Source organism: Scardinius erythrophthalmus (genome assembly GCF_964197995.2).
Source record: "Scardinius erythrophthalmus genome assembly, chromosome: 9".
Lineage (NCBI taxonomy): Eukaryota > Metazoa > Chordata > Actinopteri > Cypriniformes > Leuciscidae > Scardinius > Scardinius erythrophthalmus.
Window position 1 is genome coordinate 39689555 of NC_138229.1, and position 26859 is coordinate 39716413.

The window sequence follows — 26859 nt, forward strand, 5'->3', positions numbered from 1 at the left end:
GAACATGGAGATCTTTGGTAGGTCTTTCTTTTATTTAGCATGCTTTTGTATGCTGTATTACATTCTTACATTAGTTCATGGAGAACTGCTTTGTCTCGTAACAGTAAGTGTCAAAAGTGTAAATGAAAGTGTCATTCGATATGTTTCTACATTGGGCCTATTAAAGGAGAACTCCGGTCAATTTTAACATTGAGCTCATTTTTTTGTACATTTGGAGTGCTGTCAATACAGAGAACAACGACAAAAATCGGTGTTGCCTACACCGAGTTATTCTATTTTTAAAATTTGCACCCTGTTGACTTCAATGGGGCAAGTACTAAACCTGCTTTGAGCCTCTTAACATCCTTGATGTGTCATTACAAGTGCACAGAAAATGTGAGTGATTCCTTCAGAGTGAACACGAGTGAATCTGACTGCAGTAGATGTTAAAGATATGAATAAAAATGATGTTATTTAAGCCAGCGCAAATACCTGTGTTTACATCCTGTTTTCGGTTGAAGTCCAAAGTAATCGATTGCCGAGTTCACGCGCGTGATTATAGGTAACTAAACCTATGCACGTGAACTCGGCAATCGACTACTTTGGACTTCAACCGAAAAAAGGATGTAAACACAGGTATTTGCGCTGGCTTAAATAACATAATTTTTATTCATATCTTTCACATCTACTGCAGTCAGATTCACTTGTGTTCACTCTGAAGGAATCACTCACATTTTCTGTGCACTTGTAATGACACATCAAGGATGTTAAGAGGCTAAAAGCAGGTTTAGTACTTGCCCCATTGAAGTCAACAGGGTGCAAATTTTAAAAATAGAATAACTCGGTGTAGGCAACACCGATTTTTGTCGTTGTTCTCTGTATTGACAGCACTCCAAATGTACAAAAAAATGAGCTCAATGTTAAAATTGACCGGAGTTCTCCTTTAAGGAATATATGGACATATTACATATATAAACAAAAAGGTAAAATAAGAGCATTGGCTTTATAAGTCAAAAACAATAATATTGCCTAAACTAAATAAAGTAAAATAATAATAATAATAATTCATTTCAATTATTTTTATTCCCTGACTAAGGTGTGATGTGAATCATTTTAACAACAATCAAAATACAATTTTAATTCAGATTTAAAATCCAAAAATAAGTTCATTGCCTAATTAGAAAAGACACTTACAGTAGTCTTAACTGAATTGTATGTTTGTCTCATATCTCATTTACAAGACCAGCTGAGTAAAGGAAAAGAAAGGTAAGACTTTTCTCTAATTATATTTCTTTAATTCTACGGTATTCTTCATTCATGTTTACATGTAAAAGACATTGTTATAAAACAAATTCCCTAAAACTAGACTTGCTTTTAAAATCTATTAAGATCGTTTTCATATTATTTTCAAAATAAATAATGTTCTAAAGTGCATATAATGCAATGACACATACTCAACATTCAAAACATAAAGTGAAAAAAACTATATATGAATATATTTTAGCTTTAACATAATATTATTTTCTGTTTTCTGTCAAATCACAGCTTGCATCCCTTTGCATTCCCATAGAACATGTAAATTTGCGGTAAAGAATTTGTGGTAATGTTGAGTCAATAATCTCTCATATTCCCTTATAATTCAGGTATATTTCAATTATTATATTAGGCATATTAAAAAATCAGCATACCACTGAGGAAGCTTGAAAACCATGATGTTCCAGAGATGGAGCTTGTTAAAGCATTATTGTGTTGTTGTTTTTTTTGTTTTGGAAAGAGGAGGTAAAGTGTGCTGGTCATAGAATGTTTATGTAATCTGCTGAAATTCACAAGATATGAAAACCATAACTAAAAGCTGTGTGCTGTTGAACTTACATTTATAATAGTCAAAAGCTCTGTTGTCATTATATGCCCTTAATTAAACTTTATGATTTATATTGCTTTATGGTTCAAGTATGTGTTTTTGTGCATGTTTCCTATACTGCTTATTTCCTACATATATTCATATTATATATATTTATATATTGGCCTTTGAACTGAACTTCCCAGTGCCTCAAAACAAATGAACGGCATATTCAAAAATCAGCATGTGAACCTGGAATCTGCCAAATCTAATTCCACCTTCTCTTCATTTCAAATTCTGGGATAGGATCAATTGCATGTGACATATAGTTGTAGTTTGAGAATTTCCATCAACTAACAACATGTTAATGGGGAACATATAGTGAAATGGCAGTTTATGAAATACATCTGTATATAATGTAACGTCCAGTAGTCCTCATGGTTCCACAGCAGGCTTGGTCCCTCTAAAAAAAGAGGAGACCGAAAAAAGTGGTCAAATATCATAATGTCGCTTCCGGGCACAAAAATAGCATATATTTAACAATGTATTCTCTAGACTACGATATATTGACAATGGACTTACATTAACTCTCTGGTGGAGGCAGACAGGAGTTTCTGCGCGAACGGCACATATTTTTCTGTTAAGAAAACCAAGTTACTCTTGGAAGCCCAAAGAAATCCCTTAATTCAACAGAACAATGTGACAGTGAAACGCAGACTGTACCTTCTCATGCAGGCGGAAATGGACGGTTGCATCCGACAGCCATGGGTGCTTCAACGCTTCTGTTGCTCCTATCCTCCAACTACACAAAGACACAGAAAAAAACATCCATTGACATAAAAGCAAGGGTTTAGGTTCCAATCCATGAAATAATGCCATTATCTTATGAGACAGTGGCTCTAAACTAGCCGAATGCAATCCAAAATGGGTCACAGGTATGTTCTGACATGATCGGAGGGAATAACGATGCATATAATAACGAACATATAATCATGCATAGGTAAGATGAGGTCACATGTAGCGAAATTTCAGGGGGTTTGCATAAGGGCCAAAAAAACTTTTTTTTGCTCGTTTTCAAGTTGGTCATGCGAATTCGCCATGCTGACCAACAGAAGAATATTTCCCTGATGTGACTGCACCATTAGGATAGCAAAATAATGCAAAACCAGTTGACTGTCTCTTTAAAGGGGCTATATGTAGAATTCAGAAACCGTTTTTATTAGCGACACTAGTGGCTATTAAGTGAACTGCAGCCAGCAACTTATTGCTATCGTGCTCAAGTAACGTACAAGAGACTGAACGTGATTCAAGGCCCCGATAAACTCACGGCCAAGTTCTTTTTCATTATTTGCTTAGAAGTAAAAAATAAGTTGAAAATACCAGTGATATAGCCCACTGTTAATGAATATAGAGACGGCGTCCACACTGCTGAGAGCAACGTTTACATGAATATGTAAATAGGTTTCGCGCTCTTTCCTCTCAATAACAAAGTAATCACAACAAAAACGACAGCGGTGAGAAAACAGCAGTAAAGAAAGCATCTGATCATAGCGATGTGTATATGTTTGCACCAGCTCTGCAATTCTCCGGCATCATGTCGAGAGATGAGGTCATTCTAATCAAACTATCATAACAGTGTAATTTTAAAGTATTTATGAGACTATATAGATCTTGCTTTGTGAGACAATAGTTTGAATGAATTAATCCCGTTTCTATTTTGCCATTATTCGGAACATTGTATAAGCATTCATTTCATACGTCATTGAACGGAAGAGAGTCTCTCAGGAGTGTAAACGTCACATCCTTTGGATTTTGCCTGCCAAACAGAGTCCTTCACATAAATCAGTCTATAGGTTTTCACAGACAACCCAGAAAGTCGGGGGAAAGGTCTTGTTTTTTAAGCTTCGTTGCAAGCTGTTCACACACTGGCAATAAAGCGATTAATACATGAAAAATCATACATATAGCACCTTTAATACACGTACAACTCTCTTGTATACCTTTTATCTACCACAAGGAGTTTGGAAATGAAATCCTTGGCTTCTGCCGAGACTTCTGAGAATTCATCCTCCTCAAAGTTCCACTGGCAAGCCAAAATGTTATTTAGTGTCTCATTCTCATTGTCCCCAAGGAAGGGTGACAAACCACTGAGCCTATAAAACACAATTTATACAATGAAAAAAAAAAATTGTGTAGGATTTCCTTTGAAGCAATTTACACTTGCATACAAAAAATACCCATAAATGGAAAACAACATATTGAATTAACTCTGAACTTTTATAGTTTTTATTGTAAAATGTACTAAAAAATAAAAAAAACTTTAAGTGAATCATTTAAAAATAAAATGAAGGGGAAGTTTTGCTAAAGTTATCATTTTAATTGAGCTAGAACATTTTCAGAGTACACCTGACAGCATATGCAACTTACAGCATGTACGTAATAACGCCCAGACTCCACATGTCCGTGTTGAACGACACAAAATCATAGTTGACCACCTCAGGCGAGAGAAACTCCGGCGTGCCGAAATTCACTCGTAACTTTTCCCTGGGCTGATACCTGAAGAGAATGAATGTTTCCCAATTAAAATGCACAGTAAATACTATCGATGATGTTGCACATATTTTTGAATCAAAGACAACAGTGCCGTGACCATACTTACTTCCTCGCAAGTCCAAAGTCGATGATCTTGACTTTATTAGTTACTCTGCTGACACAAAGAATGTTTTCTGGCTGCCGGCCACAAGAAACAACATAGGTTATAAGGGTTACTGAGGTTATTTGTTTTAAAACTAAGAGGTTGTCAGTTTTAAGATTTAATTGTTTTTATTGTTGCATTGCTTTGGATCTGTGTTTGTACCTTTAGGTCCAGATGGAGGATGTACATTTTGTGCATGTAGCGCAAGCCTTCACAGATCTGCCTGATGAACATCACTGTGTCGAGCTCCATCAACTTGTAGTTCTCGTCAATGATTCTGTCGAAGAGTTCTCCTCCATCAACACTGTTCAGGGGAAGGATCACCACAAAATTAGCTTTCCAATCCTTACTTTTGAAACAGCCACTGTGGCTAGCGGTTTTCCAAAGTTACTAGTCACTAAGCATTTTCACTGGCCATCGATACCATGGGGAAAACGCCCATATAGATATTTTTAATATTATCTCAACAGGTATATTAGGCTGTTTATGGTTTACAGTTATTTTTGTCATCACTTTAAAAAATCCCCTCCAATAAAACAAATTAAAACAATCCTGTATTATAGAACAAGTTTCATGTAAATTGTATTTTTTCCTTTTTTATTATTATTTTTTTCCCTGTTTCTCTGTATCCCCACATGTTCGTGTTCATTGTTCTGTATTATTTCCTTTTGTACTGTATTATAATTATGCAATAAAAAAAGAAAAAAAAAGGTATATTAGGCTGCTCTTACTTTAAGACCTGACACACAGATCCATTATACTGTTACCGTCCCCTTGGGGTCTGCCTTGGGGAATCCTGCAATGGGGAATGCCTTGTGCGTGACTGGTGTCTGAAGTGGAAATCTAAACACGACAATCACATCCATCACGTCACAACAGGTGAGACCGAGAGTATAAAAGGGCATGTGCAATATGTCATCCACTTGTTGTCTTCAGGAGACGTGTGCAGGAATGCTAGAAGCATGGCAAAGAGACGCAGCGTCTTGTTCCCTACTCTCAAGGAACCATGGTTACATGTGTAAACTTGGACATTCCCTTTCGAAAGGGAACTCGCGCTGTGTCCCCTTGGGGACGGAATACCCATGCTGCCATGCTGAAGGGATGAGTGCCCTATTGGAGAATAGAGAGGCTAAAACTCAGAACCTCTATAGGCAGCCCTGAAGAGTGGAGGCCTCAACAAGATGCCTACGACACTACCTCCAGGCTCACAAAGGAGCTAAACTCAGTCTGGCTGGTGCATGAGTTGAGGCCTCAATACGATGACTCTCATAATAAGGTAAGGTCTAGCAACACTCGCTGAGGTCAGTAGCTATGGAGGCTTCCAGTGAGCCTTACGACCTAGCATACTATCATACCGCCTAGCGACGCTTTAGGAGCGGAGGCCTCAGTTTTGATTACTCTCAAAAACGAGAGGAGGCCTGCAACACCCAACGCTCAGGACATCTTGCAAGGAGGCTCACAGAGGCCTACCACTCACAATGCTATCTTAGCGGAGCTCCGAAGAGCAGAGGCCCCAGGAAATAACTCTCTCAGCGAGAGGAGGCCTAACGGCACTCGCGGCAACCAAGGAGGCTCACAGAAAGCCTTACAACTTGACATAGCTATCCGGGCGGAGCTATGAGGAGCGGAGGCCTTTAAAAAAGCAACTCTCTAAGCGAGAGGAGGCCTGGCGACTCTCCTTAAAAGAGGCAGTAGCCAAGGAGGCTCAGAGGGAGCCTAACGACTCATTGTTGCTGAATGATCAAGCTCTGAGGACGGAGGCCTCAGCATAATGACTCTCCGAAATGAGAGGAGGCCTAACTACATCCCACACGCAGAACAGCTACCAAGGAACTACTACTTCTACTTGATATCGCTATCCAGGCGGAACTCTGAGGAGCGGAGGCCACTTTAACTCGACTCCCTATAGCGAGAGGAAGCTTGACAACACTCCATCTAAAAGTAGTAGCCAGGGAGGCTCAGAGAGAGTCTAGCAACTCTGTACTACTGCCTGGCTCTGAGGACAGAGGCCACAACATAACGACTCTCTGAAGTGAGAGGAGGCCTAACTACGTCCTACACTCATGACAGCTTTTAAGGAGGCTCACAGAGCCTACTACCTGATATCGCTATCCTGGTGTAGGTCTGAGAAGCGGAGACCTCTATAAATCTATAGCGAGAAGAGACCTGGCAACACCTGTGAACGGTGGATGCGTGCAGAATATGGCTTTTTCCAAGATCTCCGCATCTCAGTTTGAAGATCTGGGAAAAAAAGAAGACTCATACAAGCTGGTGGTTTATGCCCCGAGAAAAAAAGTCATTGAGGGGGCCGCGCGTTTCTTGCGTTTCCATGGCAGATCTAACCTATCCGCAGTGCGCGAACATAACGTCCAACAACTGTCATATGTGGGGCAGGCGGGCTGAGAGCACTCAGAAACATTGTCGTCCTCATCAGCCTCATCCTGCACAGGTTGGCCTGGGGGCGAAGAAGGCGCTCGCTGCTGAATCAGATGCCGTGAGAGAGATCGCGTCATCAAACCCCTATCAAGCTTATCGGCGAGCTCCATCTGGGAGCCTCACGGCTTCAGTTTCCTTCAGTTTAGTTTCCAGCAGGTCCTGAACAGCGGGGCACAGATGGCTGTCCCCGATTACCTCGAAAAAATGGACAGATGAGACCGAAGTTTCCTCCGAGGAAAACACTCGCAATGCACGCATAGAGCCCCCTCAAAGAGTGAGCGTGCATGCTCCTCAAACATACTGTACACATAACGCACATATCATGCGTGTCATCAGATGTCAGAAAACGCTGACACAGATGAACACACATTCTAAAATTCGCAGTGCTAGTGCAGGCCATATTATAAACTTGCCTGTTCAGATCGCACATTCAAACACACGGTCTCCTGAGAAAATAAGAGGATGATGTATTGCACAGGTGTCCTTTTATACTCTTGGTCACACCTGTAGTGATAAATAATAATAATAATAATAATAATAATAATACATTTTATTTGTAACGCACTTTATATTTAAGCAAAATCCCAAAGTGCTACAATTTAAAAACAACCAACCAAAATTTTAAATCAACCAAAAGGCTGTCATGGGCTGCCGCCTGCCAATGTCAAGTTCATTGTCGTGTTTATATTTCCACTTCAGACACCAGTCACGCCCAAGGCTTTCTACCTAGCGACCCCAAGGGGACGCAGCGCAAGTTCCCTTTTGGATGGGAACTCAATTTAGTACTGAGAGGCGGCTTTACGTGCTGCACTTTGTGTGTCAGCACAAAATCTGCGGGAATGTGTAAAATGATGCGCAATACGAGCAATCCCATGCTGAAATTTAAGTCCTGTAACTCCAACAATATTCCTCCGGAGCAGATGAAACGAGTGAATGAGGGGAGGCAGTTTTGTGTGTCACTCGCTGTCGGAGAGATGAGAGAGCGAGAAAGAGCAGCTGGTATCGTGTATCTATTCTGCGGAAAATGAGTATTGGAAGCGTTTCAGATATTTCCGTATCGATATGTATCATAAAATCGATATTTCTGACAACACTACATTGCACTTAGTTTATTATTTCAGATGCTTTTTTGAAAGACTACAATTGAAAAATGTATGTATTATATATAAAATTCAAGCCACCAAAGTGGCTAGCAGGAGTGACTGATGAAATCCACCCGCATTTGGCGAGTTGGTAGTTGTTAATGTCCACCAAGCTCTGATTATGACAGTACATTACATTAAATAGTGATTAAAATTATAAATAACACAAATGAAAGCGGATGAAGGCGAAGCTTCAAGATAGTAGCATCTCTACTTTTAGTCAGTCATTTTACAACACTGGAAAGACTATATATGTTTAATAACCCACAGCTCATCAAAATATTACAGCCTAGCAAAGGTCTAAAGTTGATAATATATTTTGATTGACATGCTGGATTTACGCCAGTGAAAATCCAACTGCATTTTGTTTCAATTGCATGTAATAGTAACCAGCAATTAAGAATGTACAAAAACTACATACTATTCAAGTACAAGGATAATGTCGTTCCTGGACTCATAGGCTGCGTAAAGCTGGATCAGGTTGGCATGGTCGAGCTGGTTCATAACCTGAATCTCATTCTTCACCACATCCTATCAGATAAAACACATTAAGCTATTAATTTACAACTGAGCTCTATTTGGATACATTTACATTTGAAAAAAATGCTGGTTGGTTCTTTGTACCTTTTCTTTTTGACTCCTAGCTTTGATTATCTTGGCAGCCAAAGTAAGTCCAGAGGAATTTTCCATGCATCTATGCACCTGGCCGAATCGACCACTGGAAGGAGATAAAAGCAGTAATCGATGACAATTAAGACAATTAGAAGAATCAGAATTTTGAGAATCACATTTATCCCCCCACTATAAAGAAATAGTGATATTGACATAAGTTCTGAGAAAGGAGATCTTGCAGCATGTGAGCGCAGATATAGACGTCTGCAATGACATTCCCACATGTGTAAGTGTGGCTTAAGTGTCCAAATACTTTTTTGAGCCACTGTATATGCAAAACAACATTTTAAAAGACTTAGAGGTGCATATCAGTAAAGACTTCAGGGACACTTTTGTAATGCAGAGGGTGTCATATTTTTCAGATACTATTCCATTAACAAGAAGAAGAAAATTCCCTTTGAAGAGAAGGATTAACACCTAGTGATTAGTTTCCAGCTGGCGTGGAGGTACAATTTCACATACCCTGAAATCACTAGGTAAAAATAACTGGCTTGACTCTGAAGTTATGAATCGGGTGAGTGGAGACTGACTGCAATGTAACGCAATTAGCCTTTGAGGGGATTAGCAGACTACACTGCCTGAATTTACACGGTCTCTAAAACATTCTGTTCTGAGAAATTGGTTCCAACTTAAAGAAAATACTTCTACAGACCCTCCGAGAACCTCCTGTCGGTTGATAGTGTAGAAGTTGTTAATCTGGTTGGGTTTGGCAGACACAACACGGTGTTTGAAGGGTGCTGTTGGAGGTGGGGTGCAATCTGCAGGACAGTAGAAGATGGAGAACAATGAATAGAAATGTCTGGAAAAGCATGGAGGTTAAACAGTTGACATGCCGACCAGACACATATGTTATGTTTTTGAAAGCTGCTCCCCAACACGAGATGTTTCAAGACTTTCTTGGTCAAACAGCAATACCTGATAATTTGGCCATTATTTGCGATTATTGGCGATTGACAGAAATTTTGGGACCACTTTGTGACAGACTTAAATTGAATTATGTACAGTATATACTGTACATACAGTGAAAGATCTAGACATATTAATAACTAAAATATTTCACTGAGAAGTGTTCAAATGCTTGAAATTTGTTTAGTACACATATTTTTTTTTATTCTTATTATACAAATTTCTTTCTAAAAATAAAATGGACTTTATTTTTTTTTTACTTTTTTTTTAAACGGTGAGTTGTAGTGGATAGTAGGAAAAAGATCATCAAGCGTGTATTATTCATGTGAATTTCTTTCAAATATGCATTCCAGGATGTACATTGTGTAAAGAATATGGAAAATAGTCAGCATAAAGAATGAGTAGGTGTGTCAAACATTTTGAATGGCATCAGCCATTGAAAAAGCCATAACCTCTGATCGCTAGTTTGACATTAGCCATCGTTGCGACATGGGGGGAATCATCTGACAAGCAACAGTTGTTAAGGACTATTATAAATCGTACAGTTTGCACCGGGTTTTAGATCATCAAGACATGTTATGACCGTGTGTTTACATTATCAACTCCATATTGTTAATTGCAGGGCAATTTTAGCGTTTCTTTTTTTTACGGTTTTAGTTCATGATAATGAACCCTGGTAATTGTTGTAGCAAACTGGTTAATAGGAAATGAATGGTGGATTATGTGATTATAAGATATATATTCCATTATTTTTGATCAATTATGCAATAAACCACTGAGAACCTTACCGATGAAGAAGTGACTGTCATCTTCATCCTCATCCTCGTAGCTCTCCTTCTTTAGTTTGCTGAAATCCAACTTGATTTCCACACCATCAGCTTTGAAAACACCATGGAGATCCTCGGGTTCCTGTGGCTCCTGTGGCTCTTGCTCACCCTGGTCTTGACCCTCATCAACCCTGCTCTTCTTGTGGTCCTCCAAACCAATATCTTCTTCTGTTACGCGCCGTTTGCTGCTGGTCGTCAACTCATCCACCAGCTCAGACTCACTGCTGAAACAACAGAATCAGAAAAGAGGGTGAAGACATCCGGTCTCATTCACTATAGCCATGCAGTTTGTGCCTGTATGAATGTTTTCACACAAAAATCAGGCTTAAACTTTTTCTCAATCAAAGACTCCTGGTAGTCTTACAAACATGTTATGTGTTTACATATGTATGAATTAAGAAGTTATGTTTTTTTAGAAATACTAATATATACTGAATAAGTGACCAACACTTTCAGAGTAAGGTTGTTCTGGGTTAGGCACTGCATACACATACATTTCAGCCAATCACATGTACAGTAGTCTAGGCATACTATATAATAAAGGTGTTCTGAGAATAGCACTATTAAAAAACCTTGCTGCAGGTAAAACCTCACTCAACTGGCCTCAAGACGCGCACTAGCGACTGATGCTAATTCATCTTTGAAAGGTGTTCAATAAAGGTTTAGGTCTGAGATCTGTGCAGGCCAGTCAAGTTCTGAGCAAACCATTTATATATGGACTTTGCCTCATGAACAGAGGCATAGTCCTGCCAGCATAAAAAAGGGTTGCCACAAAATTGGAAGCACACAATTCTCTAGAACAGTGTTTCCCTACCCCTGTGCCAGGTTGTCAGGTGTGCCGTGGAAAATGATTAGATTCCAAAAAAATGTATAATAAAAAATGCTACAAATAAGAATATATTGTAGCTGTCAGGTGGAAACCTCATATCTCTAAATTTAATCACAATATTTAGTAATTTTTGTTTTATCTTTTTTTTTATTATTATTATATTGGTCATTCTTTAATTACATAATAAGGACTAGATGTTACAATCCCAACTGATTCTGTCCGATTCCTGTTTTGAGTGGGTTTAATTAGTGGGCTAATTTGAGGCATGCTCTTAGTAGTTTCGTTAGTGACCACTTAGTGATGTTTCCTCCTATGCGACACATCTTCAGTTGTGCACCTTGGCTTCTTTGGGTGTTTCGGCCATTTACCACAAGATACTCTCCGCCAAGGCAGGTCCACCACAGGCTCATCAGACCTGGGTGTGTGGCAAGGGGATTGAGTGGTCATTTGATTCCCCATGCTGTCTCCTTTCTATATATAGTCACCCACATTTTACCAATGAAAAGCATTTAAAAGAGGTTGTGACTAAACCTCGTAACTCCATTGGTTACTCAAACTGTCAGTCAATTCTCTTAACTCCACCAGCTTCAAATATGAGTAAAGTGCCACACGCAGTTTGAACCATCTCTGCTTGTTTGCAATGCAAGGGTAAATAAAGAACTGATGTATGAGTAAGGACAGCATTTTCTTTATTTAAAGGATAATTCCTGTATTTAGCACTTTGAGTCTCTTTTCTGGTTTGTTTTGGATGAACTAGAGTGGTGGACACAGAAATTTTGACGATGGGTCCTGTCTCGACTTTTTGACTCGTTTAGAATCGCCTTTGACCGCTTCAGGGTGGCTGGCTACGGGCATGCACGAACATGTCCTTAAAACAACCCTTAACGTTCGTTTTCAAAACTGGGCCACTCACCGAGTGGTTAGTGATGTTCGTTGATGATTAAAAACAAGTAGCTTAAAGTAGTAGTAGCTTAAATACAGTTTCTGTCGTGTTTTATTTGGCATTTTGTAAAATCCCAATGATTTCTGTTGGAGGACTCATTGCTCGTTGATATTATTGCGCTTCAGACCCAAATATCAAGCGGAAATTTATACGCGGTTGTGAGGTATCTGAAAAAATAGATCCACTATAGCAAATAACACGGATTGAAATCATACATTGCGCCGATATATTTGTTTTTAATCATCAACGAACACCACTAACCACTTGGTGAGTTGCACAGTTTTGAAAACAAACGTTAAGGGCTGTTTTAAGGACATGTCCGTGCATGCCCGTAGCCAGCCACTCTGAAGCGCTCAAAGGCGATTCTAAACGAGTCAAAAAGTCGAGACAGGACCCATCGTCAAAATTTCTGTGTCCACCACTCTAGTTCATCCAAAAGAGACTCAAAGTGCTAAATACCGGAATTATCCTTTAAGAAACACTATGTCTATAAAGGCTATTGTTTTTTGTATATTTAAAGAGCAGAGAAGAGTCTTAAGCCCTTTTCGGACAGGATTAGTTTTACAAGGGTAGATGAAGTAATGTAATTTTTACCACAGGACATTTTTTTTTATATTAATGGCCAATTCGCACAGAATAAGAAATCTCAGTAGAACTAGCAGAAGTGGGAGGGGTAACTCAATTCAAGCACTGCCATTTATGTGCGCAAACACATCAATTATATAACCTATATATAATAGTTAGGTCCGGTCAAACGATTTATTAATCAAATGAATTAAATTCTGATTGGATTCTGTTTGTAATGGGCACTTACCTGAAGCTAAAAGAAATTGTGTGCCTCTAACAAGTGCTTTCGACCTTTTGATCTGAATGGTATGCGGAAAGCCAAAGACTGGTCCCACACCCCCTAGAAAGCAACTGAATGCTTTTTCTAGCGCCTCCATACTTGAAAAAAAAAAAAAAAAAAACACGAGAAACTACTTTTAAACAGGAAACAACTGAATATTTACATACATATTTACAGGGGGTCTATTCGCATGGGATTAGTATTACCTGAGGGAATTTTTCCGGATCTTTTTACAGAAGGTAAAAGCCACCGTAATCTTTACTGACACTGGACTAAAATCACTGAGAAGCTCTGGTAATAATTACTTTACCGAACCTCTCCATGTTAAGCTAACCCCGTCCGAATAGGGCTTTAGACTGGCATTTGCCGTCTTGTTGAAGCAAATATACTGATCCCTGTCATTCGCTGGTAAAAATCCTTTCTACATGTAAGCTCGATTTTCATAATACGTTATTATAATGACACATACAAGTGTCTGACCATATAAGCCACAATACAGACTTTGATGATACGTTGTTTAATTATATAAAAAATATGAGGTTTCAGCCTGACAATATGTAAATTAGTTGTTTTATCATCACCAATGTCATAGCTACTTATATGACCTTATTGTGTTCCTACCGGACTTAAGCTCAAGTTTCACCTAAATTATGAGTACTATTAATATTATATCCAGTTTTAATATGCCATTTAAAGCAATGCATGTTTGTGCAATTTTGTTATAAAAAGGTTGGGAAATACTGCTCTAGAATGCAGTAGGATTGAGGTTTGTAATTATCTGAAATATTGGAATAGCCAAACATGTTACTTAGTCAGGGGTTTCCACATACTTTTGGTCATGTGGTGTATGACATGGAAACCCCACCAGATTCACAGCTCACCTTTGCACTGAGTTCTCAGTTGGTGTAGGCGGATCAGTTGGTGTAGGCAGTTCAGTTGGTGTAGGCGGCTCTGTGTCAGTAATGTCAGGTTCTGAAGGAACCTCACTAGACATCTGGTCCTCCGTAGTCTCTTCCTCCTGATCTTTGAGTATGTCAGTGGCCTTTACGGGCATCTCCTTAGTCTCTTCTTCTGCTAATTGTTGTGTTTCAACTTGGATCTCCTCTATCTTTGGCTCTGTGTCTTTTATCTCATCTTCTTTCAGCTCCGGAGTGACCTCTTTCTCTTCTTCTGAGTTATTCTCTTGTTCAGGTTCAAGCATCTTGGCTTCTTCCAGGATAAGTTCTTGCGGAATGGGAGTATATGAGCCATCCTCAGATTTCTGCACGTAATTTTCCTGATGTTGGGATGCTTCAGAGCGATCTATATTCTCTTGATTTAGTTTCTGAACCTCTTCAAGCAACAGTGTCTGTTTCCTCAAAGAGATTGTATCAACTGCAATATGAACATAATAAAGAACAAGTAATAAAAACTCAGTGAGTGTTTTAGCGCAATTTTCTCACGTCATGGGATCACAACACTAAGAGATAGTAAATCTTTTCCTGGATTTTTTTTGTGCGTTCCCGAGATTAGACCTTCCTTAACATAATGCCGAAAACCCGAAGTCTCTAGGTGGTCTGGTTGAGGAGTAGATAGAAGTGCAAGATTGGTGCGCACAGACAGAACAGAAATCATGAGTTAACAATCGCAATTTTGTCCGGTGGAAAATTGCGCTAAAAAGTGAAAATTGTGTTAAATGTGTCAAACTTTATTTGCATTTTGTTTTGTGCTGTATTTACCAGTTGAATCAGGTGGTTTCTTCTTCTTCTGTGCTTTGAGGCCTTTGAAGCTCAGATGAAACTTCCCATCTTTACCTTTGTGATCTTTTTGCTTTGGAGCAAAATGAAAATATTGCAAAGAAATAAGATAAGAAAATAAGTTTAAAGTTTGTCAACAAAACAGTAATGTGTACCGAATTTATGCAATTCTTCAGGGTCGCTAATGATTTGTGTAAAATGCATGGCTCATGAACCTACAAAGTTAGTACATTTGAAGCAAATATTTTGATCCAAGATGCTTGAGGTTGTAAGTAGACTCAGAATGTTGGGGTCAGATTTCCGAGTCCCTTTAGAGCCTTTAGTAGAGGTCGTTTTCTGTCACAGACACATTATAAGTGGGATGGGTTGTTAGGAAGCACAGTTAGTCTGGGATAGCCAAATATTACATGAAAATAAACTCTTGGCTTCTCTTCATGCAATGATGCAGGAAGCAACTATACAACTATGAATACAATAAAACAGAAGTAAATTAATAATAAAATGAATTTATGAAACAATCAATAAATATATTGTTCAAAATAATTACAAATGTGACAATTATGCACAACATGTCTCTTATACAATAGTTATTCTAAAAGTGTTAGGGCATAAAAGTGCGGGTTTCATTTGACTGTCATATGAAATACCAATAAGGAAGGCATAAATACATGGTTCCCCTAATGTGGCACCATCAGTTGAAGCCTTTCCCTTACATAGCTTGGCTGATGATATGTGGGCTATATAACAGCACAACACATGTTATGTTGAAGGCCAAACAGTGTGGGGTGGGGTTTCATCTAGTGGAAACTATAGCCCAACACACAAATCCAGCTGACTTTATCTATTTCCCTTTTCTAGGTAATATTCTCCTTTCCAAAAATTCACATCATGAAGGCCAAATTAGTAATGTGCTTCAAAGTTCAACTTCAGATACTGGTGTAATGACCATGGGAGTGTCTCCATTTTAAAAACCTTTCAAAATGGCACCATACCTTCTAGGTCTAGGTCTAGGTTTAAACCACGACATTGCTTATTTTACTATATTGATGATGACGACATTTTATTCATGAAATGCCACCATTTCACCTGTTTATACAGTATATACTCAGACAATCGAGCATCGTCTAATCTTCCATAGTTGAGATTTAACTCACCTTGGTAAGGAGAGGCTCACTGTTATCTGACGCTTGGCATTTGGCGATCGGTTTAATTTTACTATCCTTGGACCTGAGGGCCGGTTTGCTTTTTCGAGAAGCCGGACCTTTGAACATAATATCCATGATTTTGGAAGTTTTCACTGTTTCTCCAATAAAGCTGACAACCTGCTGAATGCTAGTCACCAGTCTCTCCATCCCCTCCAGCTTTTGGGTTTGCTGTTCTGAGCGTTGATTTACTGCCAACATGATGCTGTTCATTTCTTGGCACATTTCCTTCATCTCATTGGCTGGTGCTGTACGGATAACTGGAGGAATATGGATCTCCTCCTTTTCCACTTTTAGAGTTTCTACATCTTTCTCAATTCCATCAATGTCCTGAGACATGCCATCGAGTCGGCTAAGCACTTTTTCCTGGATGCTTATGAGCCTGTCCATTTTGCTACTCAAGGACTCAATCCTGACCTGAAGCAGGTCAATACCTGTGCTAGAGTCAGCAGAACTCATGGTAGTATTAAAGATCTCAACTAAAACCAACCGGACTTCTGGAAAACCTAACAGAGATTCACCTGCAGAAGATGAAACCAGCTCAATCTGGGTATTCAAAAAGACATCAATAATCCAACAATGAGCCAAGCAGAAAACTCAGATAACAACCAAATTTTAAATCCCCCAATAACAAGTTGATCCGTCCATCTCTTCCTCTCCATTGAACACTATGTACCTCTACAAAGGGGAGGTCACATTAAGAATGGAATGAGCCGGTCTCAGTAAATGTAACTGGTATGGGGTTTTGCGTCAGCAACTCCCGGGGAGGGGCTATGTTTGGCTCAGGAATTGCTGTGTGGTATCTTAGAAGCTTTGACTGCTAAAGCCATGGCAGATGCCTCCCTGCCAGGTGTCAAAGGGGCCCCGGAGACACTCGGTTTCCAGAAAGGGCTGCTCAGAAAATGAATGGAAAGAAACTTGAGTACTGACTTCTCTTTCACCTTGAGAGGTTCGATCAGAGACGTCATGTTATTTAAGATTTCACGTTGATGGAACTTCCCAAAAATTCCAAGGGCTCGTATTCAGCAGGAATGAAGCCAGGAGTTGGGAAAGCCAAGAGCACATGAAGAGGTCAATCAAAAAATTATGGGAAGAAAACTGAACAAAAATAGGGAGCCCCCTAAAGGCGACATGGTGATGGAACAAAATATGAGATGGGAGGTAAAATGCTTTTGCCTTCTCTCGCAAAAGTATTTCATTCTTCTGAGTAACTTTGTCCTCTCTCAAAAGTATGGCATTCCCCCAATTGGGTTTTCTTGTAAAACATCTGCATTCTCTCACAAAATGTTTGCGTTACGATGAGAAACGTTGTGTTCCCTCACAAAAGCACTGAAATATAGTTTTTCCTCCTACCTCATATTATTTCTGTCACAAATGTTTTGTGAGAGAATTTCTTGGGGAAAGACAAAAGTTTTGCAAAAGAGTTCAAAACCACTGATATATATATATATATATATATATATATATATATATATATATATATATATATATATACATATTTATTTTATTTATTTTCATTTCTTTTCTTTCAGAGCAGTTAATAAATAAGTTACAGTTACAATAAGATCATGTATCCTCTTATGTCAAGACAAACTGGTAAATGGTATCACACTACTATACGCTGATTTCACGCAGCCGTTATTTTGAAATCGAAAGCGAGGCTCCGGTGGGAAGAAAACCGGAAGTGTCGCCTTTAATCACAGGAGAGTCGTGAATATGATGGCGTATTGTTGTGTTTAATGATGTCAATTCTTAAACTGTACATACATTTTTTTTCATACTTTAGACTGTATACAGTGAAATTCATTTATAAATAAAATATTTTTTTAATTTATAATTCAGAAAGTAAAAAAAGAAGCAGGAATGAACTATATACATATCCTATATTGGATATTAACATCCAATAGTGTAAATCGCGACAGCAGCTTCAGGTTGGTAGTCCAAGGCATTGTTGTTTATCTTTACTTCCGGGGTTCTTCCCACTGGAGCCTCACTTTCGATTTCAAAATGGCGGCTGCGTGAAATTAGCGTATTGGAAAAGAAGAGTTTGTGAAAGACTTTTAACCCTCTCTCGATTGAAACTAGAGCTAGTGCCAGTGTTCTGACCTATTCACCATCTCCCTACAGATGCCAGGTCTGTGCTACAAAACTAGGCCAAATGCCAATCAAAATTAGCCCAATGTGATTTTCTCCGTCAGTGGGTTGGTCGGAGCACCGAATTTGTACGTTCAGGGGGTTTGGAGCGGAAACCCAAAAAACAAAAAAACAAAAACAAAAAAAACAGTAAAGCTTACTCATCTACAGTTAAGACAGTTATGGATCAATTTTAACTAAGAGGTTGAAATACAAAGCCTCCCTCCACCCTCTCAAACTCTGCTCCATAATACATTTCACTTGACCTAGTTATAGTGTAGTAGTCCCGTGTGCATTTCAAATCAGTGTTCCTTTTTTATATTTCTTAAATGCCATTCTTACCAGACTAAAATGTCTCTTCCCAGAATAACATTTGAACACTAATGATAGAGGTGCCGTCCCAACACCATAGTCACCGTTTCAAAGTCACAGGCATCATTTGACCCAATAACTTGCAAAATTGTATGTTTAAACCAGGGCTAGGCGAGTCTCAAGAGAAAGAGACTTCTGTTGTCTATTTTCATAACGTACTGGCAGTGGACATCTGACACTGACAGTGCTGTGAACAACGGGATCAAAGTGAGACCAGGGTGTACATCACCTGTCCTTGGACACTAACAAAGAAGAAATGTAGACGGCAGTCACTCCATGTTGTCTAAGACAAAATAGATACTGTGTGACAATGCAGCACAAATGTGTTCAAGGACAACTCAAGGAATCAAAATGCAATCAATCGACACCTGTTTTATACAAATTATTAGTTTAATGCACCCTTGTATAGGGACCTGGAAACATTGTTAGGGCAAACTAACATATTAGAACTAGAAGGGAAAAAATGTTCAGCATAGTTCGTAGACTTACTCCATATTTAAATAAGAGACTGTCACAAAACATTATCACCTTCTCATTGAATCATTCGGAAGACAAACATGGCAAAGAAAAAAAAATAAAAATTAATCACCCACAGTTTTCAAAAATATTTATTGACATACAGTACATGATTGTTCATGGCATATATGATTTAGCAATGGTTACAGAAATCAAATATAAATGTTGGTGCTGTCAGGGTACGCAATGTGCGTACTCTGCGTACAGGCAATGACGCCACTGTTCCAGTGTGAGTTTGATTGACAGCAAATTTTGATATTTGCAGCCCATCAGCATATCCAAGTAAAACACATCAGCTATCTTAGCCAGAGTATAAATTTGGACAGTCGGAGTCAGAGTAACACAAAACGGCAGAGTACCATTGCCAGTACCATTTCAAGACAACAAAACCGTGAGACTGATGAGTAAACAGGAGCTAGCATGAGAACTGTCTTGAGTTTATATTACTAGCAGTTTACAATGAAACTTGATAGATAGGAGGTAATACAGCTATACTGAGATTTAAGCCAAGTCTTACTGTGCGGCTGCGCTGCTAGTTATGGCAGCGTGGAAAAAAAAAAAAAGCTGCACAGCTGCCCAAGATGACATACACTGCATTCAGGCCATTAATTTACTGATATGAAAGCTAAATAACTCATGTTGTGCAGTAATGAATACGCAGATTGAGGCATACTGTGTCACCTCTTGGACAAGGTGAGACAAATGTTTTGAAGCTTGAACTAGGGCTGAAATCCCCAAACAGATCCAAGCACGAATTGTTCTTTTGGCAAGATGAAAAGTTTATCGAGTTCGAGTATCGGTTTCGAATGTCACCCATCAGACAAAATCAATGTTAAATGTCTTCTTGAAAACCTGATTAAGATGACCATTCCTATTAATGTTTTGACCGTTAACATTACTGTACAGTTTATGCACTCATTTGATACTATACACAATAAAACGCCAATTACAGTATATTTACAATGAAAGCTTCCGAGGTATACCAAGGCAGGTGTAGTCCTGAAATACAGATTAAAAAATATTTAACCAATATTTGATCTCAGCTTTTAACGGACAACTTGACAAAATAAGGATTACATACAGTAAAATGTATTTATTTTTGGACATTCAATTTACTGTGACAACGTTTTTGGTTATTTATTGTCACTGCGAGCAAAATTTGGCCCATTTTAAATGGCCCTCCGATAAATTGACGAAATTGTTACATCAGTGCATGCGCTCTATGCCCAAAACCCATTGCTAAGTTTGACAGTAACTTGTGGTTGTCAATTAGCTTATTTTTGTACATCTTAGTTGTAGAGTGGGCATGTTTGGCTAGAAACTCTAGTGTTCCTACACCATATAATGATGTTCTTTCTTCTGTGAAATACAAAATACATTCAGCTGCTTTGTCCAAACAATGAAAATCAATGGGGTCCAAAGGTTTATAGCTTCAAAAGATAAGCCTACATAAAAGTAGAGGGAAAGTAATGATACAACTCTAGTGGTTTAATCGTAGTCTTCAGGTGATTTCCACCTTAGAAACATTGCTAAGCTACGTAATATGCTATCAGTTTCTGACGCAGAAAAGTTAGTTCATGCATTCATGACCTCGAGACTAGATTACTGTAATGCGTTATTAGCTGGTTGTCCTGCAACCTCAATAAACAAGCTACAGTTAGTCCAAAATGCCGCCGCTAGAGTTCTAACTAGATCAAGAAAATATGATCATATAACACCGATTTTATCATCCCTACATTGGTTACCTATAAAGTCCCGTATTAATTACAAGGTATTGCTACTGACTTATAAAGCCCTAAACGGCTTAGCTCCAGTCTATTTAACCGATCTTCTATCGCCCTATAATCCATCGCGCTCTTTAAGATCACTAAATTCGAGGCTTTTGGTCATACCTAGGATATCCAGATCCACCAAAGGAGGGAGAGCATTTTCACATTTAGCACCAAAACTCTGGAATAGTCTTCCGGATACTGTTCGTTGCTCAGACTCACTCTCCCAGTTTAAAACTAGATTAAAGACGCATCTCTTCAGCCAGGCATTCATATAATACTTTTAATCCTACAGTTAAATCCGACCTCTAGTTCATAAACGCCAGAGGAGAACTGGCCCCTCGACTGAGCCCGGGATCTCCCAAGGTTTTTTTTTCTCCATTAGGTCACCTGATGGAGTTTTTCGGTTCCTTGCCACTGTTGCCTTTGGCTTGCTCAGTTGGGGATATTTGGGGATATTTAATTGAATTAATCAATCAACGATACTATTGATCAGCATTACCGAACGTAGACGTTCCACTAGAAACAAACATTGATGTATTGTTCTAATTTATTACTGTGAAGCTGCTTTGATACAACCTGTGTTGTGAAAAGCGCTATATAAATAAACTTGACTTGACTTGACTTGATACAATCACTTTGTATGATGAAAACAGGTAAATCTAAGTGGTTATTCACTCTTAAATTGAATATTCACTCTTAAATCTCTGTACTAATCTAGCTAATACTTTAAACTTGGCATTGTGTACAATGGATATTGTTGGCTCTTATGACAAATTGCTTGTGAACTCCCTTTGTGTTCAACAGAAGACAGAAATTCATACAGGTTTGGAACAACTTGGGGGTGAGTAAATGACAGAATTTGCATTTTTGGGTGAACTATCCCTTTAAATGCTGTATCTTTTTTTGTGTCCCACAGGAGAAAAAAAAAATGTAAAACTGAATGAGGGTGGGTAAATGTACTGTATTTATATGGAAAGAGAGAAGAGCAGTTTTTATGTTGTCTATAATACTTGATTTATGAATTACAGAGAGTTCCAAAGAGAGTGAGAGATGGACACATATAAACACAGAGTGTGAGTTAGTTCAGTGTGACGTCGCAACACCCATTCACAGCAGGGGAGCCTTGAGCAGCCCCTCCATCCAGCCAGAACACTTTGTCCCAGGACATTTGGGGGTGGTTTGCAAACCCTTGGCCCTCAGTTCCAGTATCAGTTTGCCTGCCAACCACTCAACTTTCCATTGACGGAACCAAGACATGACACGTGCCCAAAGGATATAACATGAGCTGTGCTCAGGGCTAGTGTAGTAGTCTGAAGCTCATGTGGATACAGTACACATACAACCACTGTATGTTTTTCTTGTAGAAGAATGGAATTTAATATCAAATAAGGGGAGAAGAACTGTCTTTCACATGTCATTGCACAGTAGTTCAAAAGCTTGAGATAATTGACTTTTAGTGCCTCAACACAGTTGTGCTGTTGTGATTTGGAGTGGACTTTTTCAGCAGAAAAAAAAAAAAAATTGGATGAAAACCCCCAAGATTTGACAAGTAGCTAATGTAAGGACACTACCAACCGTATAATGATTCTGAATATTATATTTTATTAGTCTAGTCAGTCATTGCTTCAACTGTCCAGTTTACAAAAGTTGAGCAAAAGCTTAACCAAAACAAAAAAACGGATGCTACAACAGATTAACCAAAAGTATTAATTCCATTAATGGCACAGCTACCACCACAAAGGGTAATACAAACAACATCAAATCAAATTTTACTATTGTGTTAATCTATATTAAAGGGGTCCTATTATGCTTTTTTACATTCAACTTTATTTAGCATGTAATTTTGCTGTTTGAGAATGAAAAAGGTCTGAAAAGTTACAAAAAAAAAAAAAAAAAAAAATATAATAATAATAATAATAATAATAATAATAATAAATATATATATATATATATATATATATATATATATATATATATATATATATATATATATATATATATATATATATATATATATATATATATATATAAAAAACTTTCAAGCATAACAACTTACAAGTAGAGCCCAAAGACAAAATCAAGACTTTTTAAAAAAAAGGGCATAATAGGTCCCCTTTAAGGAAATAAGCCATTTAATTGTTATTGATTGCCTGAAACAAAACTCTTGAACTTTTTCAAAAGCCTGGAACACCCCAAGCCGAAGCCAACGACCTAGCGCTGATGAAAGCCGACTATGTTGTCACCTTGCGTTGGGGTAAAAAGCTGCACTTGAACACACCTGAGAGAACTACTGTCGACTGTTAGCATGCGCGTTCTGCGTGTAAATGAGACAACTGTCTATTTCTGCAGATATATTTGTCTATATTCGTCATTCGAAAAGGGAAACCGACGCTGCAGGCTGCAGATACACAAACCATAAACAAAGCAGTGCGTGCTTACCGTTTTGAATTTCAATCCTGCTAAACACTTTCTTTATTCCACTCCGTTCATGTTAATATTGAAATATTCACCAAGGAACACTCAGGTAAGATGACGTAACGTTCACTAAGCTGAACAGCCAATCAGAGTTCTCTTTCTCACCGACGGCCCGACCCCGATTCAACATGTCGAATCGGCCGAAAAAAACCCGACGAGGACCAATTTCAGCCGACGGTGCGGAACACACTGAGAAAACATAGTCGGCCGACGCACAAAAACTGCCCGACGGCCGAGTGTCGGTTTGGTGTGTTAGAGGCTAAAGATTCACAGCCCCCAACAGGACAAACTATAGACAATGCAGTGACTGGTTCATTCTGAGGAGAGCTAATTATAGCAGCCGAGTAACTAGTAACAAAACCTCCTAGTGAAAACGCTCTGAACTCTGTATGCAAACTGCATAAAGCCAATCATTCAGACTGAACCTGTTGATTTTTGCTAACTGTAACATTTCATTACAAGTATCATTAAAAAAAATATGCTTGAAAATGGCATACAAAACATAAGGCAAATATGCTACAATGCATTACTGTCAGGAAACATACACTGAGCAGGATGGTAAGTGGATCCAGATAAAAACGTTATTTGACACACAGCAGGTGCAGGAAGAGCAGGTGGGTAATAAATAAATGAAATAGTTTGTGGGTGTGATATATGTGATGATAATGAAAGTCCTTTTTCTCACAGATGGCTGATGGAGAGCTGACAGATGAAGCACAAACCTCAGTCGACTGGCATTGAAGCATTGAGCAGGGAAGTATAGCAGGTGAATACACATTTGGAAGCAGCGTTAGAAACAAGCGAGAATAAACACAAGGAATACATCTTGGAATCTTCACATGGCACTTGGATTCACATGGAGATCACTGAGTTGAGTCTGTGTCCTTATTCAAGGCCAGATAAAGACTGAACTGAGGTGTGTGCTTATAAGTGGACTGATGAGATGAGTAACGATTGACAGGTGCTGGTGATTAGTACTCCGGTGACAGGGATCATTGTATGATAGCGAGAGAACCTGGTGATCCCATGACAATTACATTGCACAATGTTTGGAAAAATATTTTGTAGCACATTCCATTGGCGGAATTATTGGATGTTTTATATGACGAATCCCTCTAGACTACTCTTGATGTAAGGGGCTGTTTACACCTGGTCACATAAATGTGCTTTTGCAAAACGGATATAAATCCGATCTTCAACTCCCGTGCTATATGCAGATTTAATGGAGTGCACGTCACCGAAAGCAACAGATATGAGCTGCATTTTATTGATCATCAGCTAAAATTTCTAAATCAAAGGCCGCAATAATGAGAGCGGCAACAGCCCTGGTAAGATCATTTAGTTTCTTTAAAGGTCCCATGACATGAAATTTTCACTTTCTGAGGTTTTTTAACATTAATATGAGTTCCCCTAGCCTGTATATGGTCCCCAAGTTTCTAGAAATTTTAATCGGTGTAAATCGAGCTTTTGATATCTTTCTCTGCCTTTGAGAAAATGGACGCTCAATCGTGCTGATCTTGAATCTCCTCCTTGTGACGTTATAAGGAGGAATGTTACCTCCCCTGTCTCTGCTTTGCCCGCCCAGAGAATATTTTCCGCCCATGAGAAAATGAGCTAGGAAGTAGGAACGCGCGTGCGCGATTTTAGTTTGTCCACGAGAGATATAATGGCTTTTGAGCGAGCGAAGCATAACAATTGCTCAATAATTGGATCTACAAATGAACACCGAGGGGTTAATACAGAGCTGGGCTTGCTGAACGTCTGAAACTAAAGTCTGGATCAGTACCAACTCTCTTTGGCTCAGCTAACGTTACACAACTCGGACAAGTAAGTCAACTAATGATACAAGTTGTTGCTTTACTGTTTATGGTTACCTAGCTTGTTACACGTAGAATGTGGCTGTTACATTAGCTATGCAGTTACTTGCGCTAATGTAAAGGTAGACAGCATCAAGTATGTGTGTGAATACACACACTGTAACGCGAGTGTTGTACACTTCTTTGTTATTTGGATAACCGTTTTCCTGTTGGTTATACGGCGTGCGCGATATCCGCATTTCAAGATCGCAGAGCTTGATGTAATTGTAATAAGATAAATTACAGACGTTACAGATCTCCCGTGAAAAGGCTGTTAGGTTAGCGTTAGCTACATGATAATAACTAAACCATCCGAATAAAGTACCGTATCCAGACATAATATTTTAAACTAACCATTCGGAAACGTCCTGCTGGAGCCGCTGAGTTGCAACTTCTTCATCCGTTGCTTCTCCATCTGGATCAGATTCTGGGTCAAACTGAAATGCTTGAACGATTGCGTGTCTCCGTGCCATTGCAATATATCCAATGTAAACATGCATGGTCTACCGTTGCCGCAGATGGTCAAGGCCACACCCACCCTCCACCTTACGCCGCCTTTCTGCTCCTCATTATCATTTAAAGCTACAGACACCGAAACGGCCCGTCTGAAGGAAGCTCATTCTGGGACTGGCTTATAGTGGCTATAATTCTGCACTGAGACTGAATTTTTAGAAAGAGATTTCAGATACAGTACTAGGGACCACTAAGGCCTATATTAAAGCCTACAAAAAGTAGCATGTCATGGGACCTTTAATTTTAATGATGATGATTGTGTGTTAAGCGTCTGCGACTTACTTTCACTTTGATTTGCGATAGTTTGCACGTTTGCTTAATGAATAGATTCTCAGCTTCTCATCTGCGGTGATGTGTGTTCCAGTAGCGTCGTCATATCTGGCTATAACATTACATATAGCCTATAACACGCTCTCACACGTTTATTTTTTTATCATTTTTGGGAGGAGTACAATTTACATATGTGGTTTCAACAACCAGATGCGTTTACACTTTGACATTTTCGTCTGGAATGTCAGACCTCCTCCTGAAGTGGTTTGAGCGATCGGATTCAAATCCGTCTCGAATGCGTTTCGGAGGGCATTTACACCTGGTCTTTTCACGATCGGATAGCTATCCGATCACAGAAAACGCATGAAGTAGCCAGGTGTAAACAGCCCCTAATTGTCATTTTAAACTTATTTCTAAAAGATCTAAATTGACTTAAGACGTACTGTATAGCTTTGTTGCATTACTCATTTTGTAAGTTGCTTTGGATAAAAAGTTAAAAATCTGTTAACTGAATAAATGCAAATGTAAAATCCCTTTTGTTTACTATAAAAAGCATACAGTGGAATGTTGCATCTGTGCATCTGCAGTTATAAATAAATAAATTGGGTGATGGATGGTGCAACTGTGAACATCAGAATAGGTGACTATTTCAAATTCAGCCTCATGACAATATAGGGTGGACATCCCATTTATCCTAGTTGCAGACAATGAGCATACCAACTGTCTGACAGCACTAAATCACCTGACACTACATAGCTCAGCCTCCTTTTGGTGCCCTGGGAGAAAAAAATATAATGGCATTCGCCATGCAAGCTGAATACGACAACTCACCAAAATTAGCTCAGAACAAACAGATAAATAAATATAAACTAATCAAATGCTAATCATATAGCCACAA

At 38.8% G+C, this 26859-nt stretch overlaps 1 protein-coding gene across 2 annotated transcripts; it reads right to left on the reverse strand.

Annotated features, from left to right (window-relative positions):
* Nucleotides 1-2059: 2059 nt before the first annotated feature.
* Nucleotides 2060-16665, reverse strand: mylk4a (myosin light chain kinase family, member 4a). 2 transcript variants are annotated; one of them, XM_081373432.1, is made up of 14 exons: nucleotides 16007-16665; nucleotides 14835-14925; nucleotides 13998-14490; nucleotides 10459-10718; nucleotides 9417-9522; nucleotides 8717-8810; nucleotides 8514-8623; nucleotides 4677-4818; nucleotides 4479-4549; nucleotides 4247-4375; nucleotides 3820-3972; nucleotides 2543-2621; nucleotides 2402-2456; nucleotides 2060-2282 (listed from the first exon to the last, which is right to left on the reverse strand). In XM_081373432.1, the coding sequence occupies exons 1-13, from the start codon at nucleotides 16511-16513 to the stop codon at nucleotides 2403-2405; spliced, it is 2289 nt and encodes a 762-aa protein (XP_081229558.1). In that variant the 5' UTR covers nucleotides 16514-16665; the 3' UTR covers nucleotides 2060-2282; nucleotide 2402. The 2 variants fall into 2 exon arrangements, with proteins under 2 accessions (XP_081229558.1, XP_081229557.1); XM_081373431.1 differs by having other exon boundaries at nucleotides 10459-10721.
* Nucleotides 16666-26859: the final 10194 nt, after the last annotated feature.